The sequence below is a fragment of the Lethenteron reissneri genome, unplaced genomic scaffold, assembly GCF_015708825.2.
Source record: "Lethenteron reissneri isolate LAM-NWPU_2019-01 unplaced genomic scaffold, ASM1570882v1 scaffold_1408, whole genome shotgun sequence".
Lineage (NCBI taxonomy): Eukaryota > Metazoa > Chordata > Hyperoartia > Petromyzontiformes > Petromyzontidae > Lethenteron > Lethenteron reissneri.
In genome coordinates this window covers 173,964-183,409 of record NW_026891122.1, presented here as the reverse complement: position 1 = coordinate 183,409, position 9,446 = coordinate 173,964, and the positions used below count along the sequence as shown (strand labels likewise).

General features: G+C 52.0%; 1 protein-coding gene and 1 pseudogene across 1 annotated transcript; one reads left to right on the top strand and one right to left on the bottom strand.

Moving 5' to 3' along the window:
* Positions 1-362: 362 nt before the first annotated feature.
* Positions 363-4,863, bottom strand: LOC133362237 (probable RNA-binding protein 46; annotated as a pseudogene).
* A 103-nt stretch (positions 4,864-4,966) lies between these two features.
* Positions 4,967-9,446, top strand: LOC133362234 (zinc finger protein OZF-like). The gene is made up of 3 exons (XM_061581167.1): positions 4,967-4,996; positions 5,302-5,368; positions 6,157-9,446. The coding sequence occupies exon 3, from the start codon at positions 6,197-6,199 to the stop codon at positions 7,496-7,498; it is 1,302 nt and encodes a 433-aa protein (XP_061437151.1). The 5' UTR covers positions 4,967-4,996; positions 5,302-5,368; positions 6,157-6,196; the 3' UTR covers positions 7,499-9,446.

Below are 9,446 nucleotides of genomic sequence, written 5' to 3'. Positions count from 1 at the left end.
CCCGATACCCGTACCCTACCCGATACCCGGCTACCCGTACCCTACCCGATACCCGTACCCTACCCGATACCGGCTACCCGTACCCTACCCGATACCCGGTTACCCGTACCCGATACCCGTACCCTACCCAATACCCGGCTACCCGTACCCGGCCGGGTACGGGTAAGCCGTGAGTCACTGGTGAGTCACCGTGTGTCACTCATTTGCCAACGTCTTGTCTCTTCTCACAATTCAAGTTCCTAGAATCAACCCACCCGCGCCTGCAACGTGGCTTCATCCCAGAGGTACCCGGCCGGGTACGGGTAGCCGGGTATCGGGTAGGGAACGTGTACGGGTACCCGATTGCGAGCTCTGGCATGCGGCAACGTGACCATGTCGAGTGAGCGGCCGGGCAACTTGCAGTTTGACGGTGAACACGGCAGAACGGATGTGAGCTTCAAGCGGTAGGACACCGTCCGCGGTCTGACGAACGCCGCCACGACGGCCACGCGGCACTACGGGTGCGTGCCGCTTGTCGGCAGGCGCGCGGCGACCGGCTGCCGGGGCGCGGGGAAGTCGCCGGGATACGCCGGGAGGTCCCGGACGGGGCGGCCGGGAGGCGCCGTCGCGACGGGGGCCGGGCCCGCCCTCGGGTTCGCGTCGCTGAGGATTTCGTGGAGGAGCTCGCTGGCAACTTCGCGCGCTCCCTCCACGCTGGAGCTCAGCACCGCGGGGAAGAAGCCGCTGCCTTCCCGCATCATCCCGGGAACGGAGACCTTGTACAGGAGGCCCATGGGCCTGCCGGGCTCCGAGTGAGCGTGCAGTTCGAAGGTCGCGTGGCCCACGCCGGCGCTCCGTAGCAGCGCCTGCAAACGCGTCTCCCACGACAAGACGGCCGCCTCCGGCAGCTCGTCCAGACCGACGGGCGTAGGCCGCGAGTGGCGGGGTGCCCGCCAGAGCTGCGTGCGCGCCGCCCAGCCCACAAACAGGCTGTGCGGGACCTTGCCGCAGACGGCGCACTCCGGCTGCGGGAGGCCTGGGACCGCCGCCACCTCCTCCTCGTCTTCAATTACCTCCTCCTCCACCTCCTCCTCCACCACCTCCTCCTCCTCTACCACCTCATCCTCCTCCTCCTCCACCACCTCTTCCTCCTCATCTTCAGTTGCCCCCGCCTCCTCCTCCCCCTCCTCCTCGTCTTCCGTTGCCTCCTCCTCCCCCTCCTCCTCCTCCCCCTCCTCCCCCACCTCCTCCTCCTCCTCCTCCACCACCTCTTCCACCTCCTCCTCCTCCTCCACCACCTCTTCCTCCTCATCTTCAGTTGCCCCCGCCTCGTCCTCCTCCTCGTCTTCCGTTGCCTCCTCCTCCTCCACATCCTCCTCCTCCACCTCCTCCTCCTCCACCACCTCTTCCTCCTCGTCTTCAGTTGCCGCCTCCTCCTCCCCCCCCTCCTCGTCGTCTTCCGTTGCCACCGCCGCGGCAGCAGCAGCAGCCGCCGCCCCCGGCTCTCGCTGCGGGATGGCCCAGTCCACGTTGATGTCCCGGCCCCACAGCCGGAAGGAGTACGGCAGCAGAACCCTGCGGGCCATGCAGGCCGCGCGGTGGCTCTCGTATTCGACGAACGCGTAGCCTCGGCTGAGGCTCCTGTCGTAGCGACAGAAGCGCATCTGGACGTCCACGACGCCCTCCGTGGCGTCGCTCATCGCCGCCATCACCTCGGCCCGCGTCTTGTCCTTCGGCAGCCTCGCCAAGAAGAGGCGGCGATTGTCGACGCTCACGGCAAACCGCGATCCGTCGCCCCGGGCGGATCTCCAAGTCGTGGGGTCTCTTGACGGCGTCCGCGGCTTGCGAGCGCGTCGCGAAGGTGGCGAACGCGTAGCCGCGGTTCTCTCCGTCGTACGTCATCATGAGGCGCAGCTGGTACAGCTGCCCCACCGCCTCCAGCACGGGAAGCAGCTCGTCCTCGTACAGGTCGCGCGGGATCCTCGCCACGAACACCTCGCAGCCGCGGGCGGGAGGGGGGCCCTGCCAGTCGGGCGGCGGTCCCAGCTTCCTCTGTCCGTTCTCCTGGACGACGTTGTAGCCCGTGCGCAACATGAGGTCCAGAAGGTCCCTCTCCATGCAGCTCATGATGTCGAGCATCGGCGCTTTGTCCACGGCGGCGGTGACGACGGGGCAGCGGTTTGGGGCCCGTTGGAGCCCTTGACACTCACCGGCGCAGAAGCCTCGTGCCGACAAAGCCACGGCGGGGGGCGGAATCAACTCGTGAAAAGGCGGGAACTCGCTCGGGCCAAGCCTACAGGCCCAGCAGTGGAGAGAGGAAGAGAGAGTGGAGAGACGGATGGAGAGAGAGCTACCTTTGTAAACTCGGAAAATCACAATAAAATAAAAACCCAAGAAACTGTGTCTTGACCTTTGAACCGCCCTGTATAATGACCCCTCACCCCCAGTAGACGACCTGGTACCCCTCCTCACTCATCCACTCACTGACCCATCCACGCACCTCACACACCCACTCGCTCACACACTCACCCACCCACTCACCCGCACACCCACTCGCTCACACACTCACCTCACACACTCACCCACCCACTCGCCCGCACACCCACTCGCTCACACACCCACCCACTCACCCGCACACCCACTCGCTCACACACTCACCCACCCACTCACATCACCCGCACACCCACCCACTCACCCGCACACCCACTCGCTCACACACTCACCCACCCACTCACCCGCACACCCACTCGCTCACACACTCACCCACCCACTCACCCGCACACTCACCCGCACACCCACTCGCTCACACACTCACTCTCTCACACACTAACCTCACACACTCACCCACCCACTCACCCGCACACCCACTCGCTCACACACTCACCTCACACACTCACCCACCCACTCACCCGCACACCCACTCGCTCACACACTCACCCACCCACTCACCCGCACACCCACTCGCTCACACACTCACCCACCCACTCACCTCACCCACTCACTGATGATGATGAGAGAGAGAGAGACACGCAGACTCCAAATATACAGCAGTTGGCGTCGCCAGGGCCGGGATCGAACCCACGACCTCCTGCATACCAGGCGAGGTAGTTAACATCTCCTAGCCACCGTGATGATGATGAGAGAGACACACAAACTCCAAATATACAGCAAGAATCTTCAGGATCGAGATCAAACCCATGACCTCCTGTATACCAGGCGAGGGAGTTAACATCTCCTAGCCACCGTGATGATGAGAGAGAGACACACAAACTCCAAATATACAGCAAGCATCTTCAGTATCGGGATCAAACCCACGACCTCCTGCATACCAGGCGAGGTAGTTAACATCTCCTAGCCACCGTGATGATGAGAGAGAGACACAAACTCCAACTCCAAATAAAGTTTGAATGTATGCGTGTCGTTAAACCGGCCATCAGCCGACAGCCGATTCGCAAGGTTTATCACGTGACATACCGTGCCAATCTGTCACTGGAGCAGCACTAACCGGTTGTGTGTTGGAGTGTCTGTGTGTACACTGTGTGTGTCTGTGTGTCTGTGTGTGTGTACACTGTGTGTGTCTGTTTGTACACTGTGTGTGTCTGTGTGTGTGTGTCTGTGTGTGTGTACACTGTGTGTCTGTGTGTACACTGTGTATGTGTGTCTGTGTGTGCACTGTGTTTGTGTGTGTACACTCTGTGTGTGTGTCTGTGTGTGTGTACACTGTGTGTCTGTGTGTGTACACACTGTGTGTGTCTGTGTGTGTGTCTGTGTGTGTGTGTGTATACAGTGTGTGTGTGTACTGTGTGTGTACACTGTGTGTACACTGTGTGTGTGTGTACACTGTGTGTGTACACTGTGTGTGTCTGTGTGTGTGTGTCCACTGTGTGTCTGTGTGTACACTGTGTATTTGTGTGTACACTGTGTATGTGTGTCTGTACACTGTGTGTCTGTGTGTACACTGTGTATGTGTCTGTGTGTGCACTGTGTGTGTGTACACTCTGTGTGTGTACACTGTGTGTGTGTGTACACTGTGTGTGTGTGTCCACTGTGTGTGTGTACACTGTGTGTGTGTACACTGTGTGTCTGTGAGTACACTGTGTGTGTGTACACTGTGTGTGTGTGAGTACACTGTGTATGTGTGTCTGTGTGTGCACTGTGTGTGTGTACACTCTGTGTGTGTGTCTGTGTGTGTGTACACTGTGTGTTTGTGTGTAAACTGTGTGTGTACACACTGTGTGTCTGTGTGTGTTTGTCTGTGTGTGTGTACACTGTGTGTGTGTACAATGTGTGTGTGTACACTTTGTGTGTGTGTACACTGTGTGTGTGTGTACACTCTGTGTGCGTACACTGTGTGTGTGCACTGTGTGTGTGTGTGTGTACACTGTGTGTGTGCACTGTGTGTGTGTGTGTGCACTATGTGTGTGTGTACACTGTGTGCACTGTGTGTGTGCACTGTGTGTGTGTGTGTGTACACTGTGTGTATGTGTGTTCACCACGCCCGGCGGACCCGTTATTCGATCCCGACTCCTGCCGGGGGAGGCGCTCCGGGCGCGGCGGGTCCGCTAGGAAAACTCGGGATGGCCCGAGGCCGACTAGGCCGCAGTCTTCCCTCCCCTCTGTTCTAGATGGTGACGGTGTTGCTGATGTTGTTGTTGTTGATGCTGATGATGTTGTTGTTGTTGTTGATGCTGCTGATGTTGTTGTTGTTGCTGTTGCTGATGATGATGTTGATATTTCTGCTGATGCTAGGGGTGGTGATGATGTTGCTGATGATGTTGTTGTTGATGCTGATGATGATGCTGATGATATTGTTGTATATGATGGTGTAAATGATGTTTATTGATAATGTTGATGATCGCAAACATCAACATAATTTATTAATTTATTCAGTTAGGGTAGCCTCTCATTGTGGGAGGGGAGGGTCTTGTACTCCAGAAGTGACGTCATGTCATCTGCAGCCGCGTGACGTCACGAGCTAACAGGAAGTTGGAGGTCCGCGCGTGAACTGCAATCCGAGGTGAGAAATTCTCATCGTTGTGGTTGTTGTGGTTGTTGTTGTGGTGGTTGTTGTTTACCAAGCTAGAGCCTCGCTCTCTCTCTCGTAGGGATGTCACTAGAGCAGCAGCAGCTTGTGAATCGATGTCCAAGTTGGAACTTTACAACGCGGGGCCTAGACACGCGGGGCCTTGCCTCCTGCCCTCGCCTGGTCGCGTTTGCTTTAATTCCCTCCCTTAAGTTTAATTTGTCTTCACGCGGCTCGCTACTTTGTCACTTTGGTTTATTGTAGATATTGACGCAGTTTTTTTTTCGTTTTTTTACCAGCCCATGCCCGCCTGAGCTGCTGTACCGCTCTTGTTTACAGAAGCTACCTGCCCACAACAACAACAAGGTAGGTAGGTAGGTGGGGTTTGTCAACGCGTGTGTCAGTGTTTTGACTTAAAACTTTAGTAACTGCAGCAATTAATATTCTTGGTTCTTTCGGTAAAGTCACGGAGATAGAAAATTTAGTAAAAATAACAGATAATAAAATGAATAAAAGTAAACAAAATTGTAAATAAATAAAAAAACCCACGACGTTTCGATCGCAACACAAGTGTCCTTTATTTGATGTTATTATCTGTTGTTATTGTCTATCTACGTGACTTTACCGAAAGAACCAAGAATACGTGTGGAAATGTGTCGTTTTCAATGAAGTCTCTAAATGTGGAGGGCAAACCCGGGAGATTCGGAGGAAAATCCACGCGACCACGGAGAGAGACACGCAAACTCCAAATATACAGCAGCAGGTGTCAGGGTCGGGATCGAACCCACGACTTCCTGTATACCAGGCGAGGTAGTTAACATCTCACCACGGAGAGAGAGAGACACGCAAACTCCAAATATACAGCAGCAGCAGGCGTCAGGGTCTGGATCGAACCCACGACTTCCTGTATACCAGGTGAGGTAGTTAACATCTCACCACGGAGATACGAGGGCTTCCAGGCATATTTATGACCATTTGCCCTCTCATTGTGTGCAATAACAGCCTGTGTGATGAATTTGGGAAACTTTTTCACTACATCATGAATATATGAATAAGTATAGACGTGTAAGTCACGTGTGACTGTGTTTTTGCTTTCATCTGTGCCTCGATACTGACGTGTAGGTGGTGTGCATATTCTTTTTTTCTGTCTGCAGCTGACGCTTCCTCTGACGCTTCCTCTGCAGAATTGGTCTGATGGAGCAAAGGCAGGCAGCGCAGCTCGGTACGGCAAGTCAACAATGCGACCAGCGTGGATACAGCACGGAGCGGACTGGAAATTTGACACAGCACCAGAGAACACACACAGGAGAGAAACCCTTCAAGTGCACTGTGTGTGGGAAGGCCTTTGCATGGCCATCAGTTCTTCAGATCCACCAGAGAACACACACGGGAGAGAAACCCTTCAAGTGCAGTGTGTGTGACGAGGCATTTGCACGGCCATCTGCTCTTAAACGACACCAGAGAACACACACGGGAGAGAAACCCTTCAAGTGCAGTGTGTGTGGGGAGGCATTTTCACAGTCATATAATCTTAAGACACACCAGAGAACACACACGGGAGAGAAACCCTTCAAGTGCAGTGTGTGTGGGATGGCGTTTGCACTTTCATCTACTCTTGTAACACACCAGAGAACACACACGGGAGAGAAACCCTTCAAGTGCAGTGTCTGTGGGAAGACGTTTTCAGATTCATCTGATCTTGTAAAACACCAGAGAACACACACGGGAGAGAAACCCTTCAAGTGCAGTGTGTGTGGGAAGGCGTTTGCACTTTCATCTACTCTTGTAAAACACCAGAGAACTCACACAGGAGAGAAACCCTTCAAGTGCAGTGTGTGTGGGAAGGCGTTTGCACTTTCATCTACTCTTGTAACACACCAGAGAACACACACAGGAGAGAAACCCTTCAAGTGCAGTGTCTGTGGGATGGCGTTTGCACTTTCATCTACTCTTGTAACACACCAGAGAACACACACGGGAGAGAAACCCTTCAAATGCAGTGTCTGTGGGAAGACGTTTTCAGATTCATCTTATCTTGTAAAACACCAGAGAACCCACACGGGAGAGAAACCCTTCAAGTGCAGTGTCTGTGGGAAGGCGTTTGCACAGTCATCTGATCTTGTAAAACACCAGAGAACACACACGGGAGAGAAACCCTTCAGGTGCACTCCGTGCGGGATGGCGTTTGCACGGTCAGCACATCTTCAAAACCACCAGAGAACACACAAGCATCACAAGATCCACAAGGAGTGGAGTCTGAAAGCTTGTGAAAGTCAAAGTGCCGCAATGAGCCCATCCCTCATCAAACAAGAATCGGAAGAAAATCCCAGCTTGGACACTTTTAGAGAAATCAAGGTGAAATATGAAGAGGTGAAGGTGGAATATGAAGAAGTGAAAGTAAAATGTGAAGATGAAGATTCAACTCCAAAATGGGACCTTAGCATCGATGGAGGCAACATGAAGCAGGAGGAGAATTCTGACTGTGAGGCAGAGTGAGGCAACTCCCAGCAGCAGTTTGTGGAGGTGGAGGTGTGGGTGGACTTCATCTGAGACAATACAAAGTCAAATGAAGACCCGTTAGATGTGTAAACTTGAGATGATGTCGCTCCAATAGATGCACCCTTGTCACTGGCCTTTAATGACAAGAATGTGAAGTTGAACACCCAATTCCTAAGTTCAACCTGCAGGGTAAGCGGCCAGTCTTTGTGGACCTGTCTGTTGGGTAGATCTCTAACCAGGAGCGAGAGCCAATAAGCTCCCAAGCATTCACTCTGTTCTCATCAATTCCATTTATATGGTGCTTGCTTAATCGCCTCTGGCAACTCGGAGTTTTGCATCGTATCTCGTCTCAAACACTCGAAACATCCCCAAGTGGCAGCTGCCCCTGTGTGGCACAAGGTGGTGGCCCTGCACCGGCCTGCATGTGGACAAGAGCCTGTCAGTAGGGGGCGATGGTTGATGTGGCATCTCAGTTGTGGAGTTTGTAGGTAATGTTTAGAATTTGCTACATTTTGACCCAGATGTCAGCATGCAATGGCCGACTCGTTTTGAATGGTGCATTAGTATGTTGTACATACACTGTTAAGCAGACGGTGCGTATTTTTTAAATCCTTTATATTAAGTTCGCGTGCTTGCTTGCTTGCTTGCGTGCTTGCTTGCTTGCTTAGGACCGTGCAAATCTTTCGGTCGTTTTTTAACCCACTTCCTGTGATCCAATCGAGCTGACATTTTCCACACAGACTCGTCGTGAAAAAAAATTCCCAAAATTTTACACTTTTTAGGTAAAAAATTATTTTGCATATATTCAAATAGAACGCATTCATGGCTTTGGCTGAACGTCAGAGTGTAAGAGCCCAGAGCGTAACCCCTCCACAGGCCGTGGCGGAGTAGCGCAGTTGGTAGCGCCCTCGCTTCCCATGCCAAAGGTCGCGGGATCGATCCCCGCATCCTCCACAGGCGAATATATTTTTTAATCCTTTATATTAAGTTTGCTTGCTTGCTTAGGACCGTGCAAATATTTCGCTCGTTTTTAACCCACTTCCCGAGATCCAATCGAGCTGACATTTTCCACACAGACTCGTTGTGTGACAATTTTCGTGAAAAAAAAAATCCAAAATTTTACACTGTTTAGGGAAAACAAATTAAATATTTAATTACCAATTGCTTAATGGTGGCAGACAATCATCTGACCCATAGGTGGCAGCCATCTCAAGCCAGAGGACGAGAGGACTCTAGCCGCCACGCATATAAAGGATTTAGAGTGAAAAACTTTGTTTTTACGGGTTTACTTGTTTAAATTAGCTTCTTGTTAATAGGATGTAAACTAATAAAGCATATTTCAGTGCAGTCATTCAATTTTGTTCATATGCCTGTCAATAATTTAGACTGAATACTTGTCTGATGGTGTGCGTACATGTAACATTTTGTCTATAAGGGTCAAACATTGAATAAGTGATGTTAGGACACAGTGTGTGTTTTGCAAGTAACCTGTACAGATAACTCAGGTGAGACTCATTGTGCTTGTGATGCAGGTCAAAGGGTATTTTTGTGTTTTCAGGAAGCGTCTCCCTCTGGAGCAGCAACTCATTGTCTTTGAAATAGCGAGCACGCTCGGATCATTCATCAGTTACAAGGCATACCACTTAAAAGTTACACGTAGAGGAGATACATTCTCTACAACACGAATTATAATTTTGTATTACGTGTTGACGTACATTTTGTCGAATTAGGACAAGAAATGCTCCTTGCTGATTGGAAAGTTACAAAAAGAATTGCACACGAGCAACGCATCCACACAAGCTCCCGATGCTCCGTTTTGAAGTTTTAAAATGAAACAACTTTGAATTGTATTATGTTTTGAATTTAATAATTGTATTTCTTCATTAAAAGCTTGTTATTTTACATCTGGAAGACTTCATTGAAAACGACATTTCGTGTGAATTTT

Coding starts and splice junctions, on each gene's coding strand:
- LOC133362234 (XM_061581167.1), top strand. CDS start 6,197: ATGGAGCAAAGGCAGGCAGCGCAGCTCGGTACGGCAAGTCAACAATGC.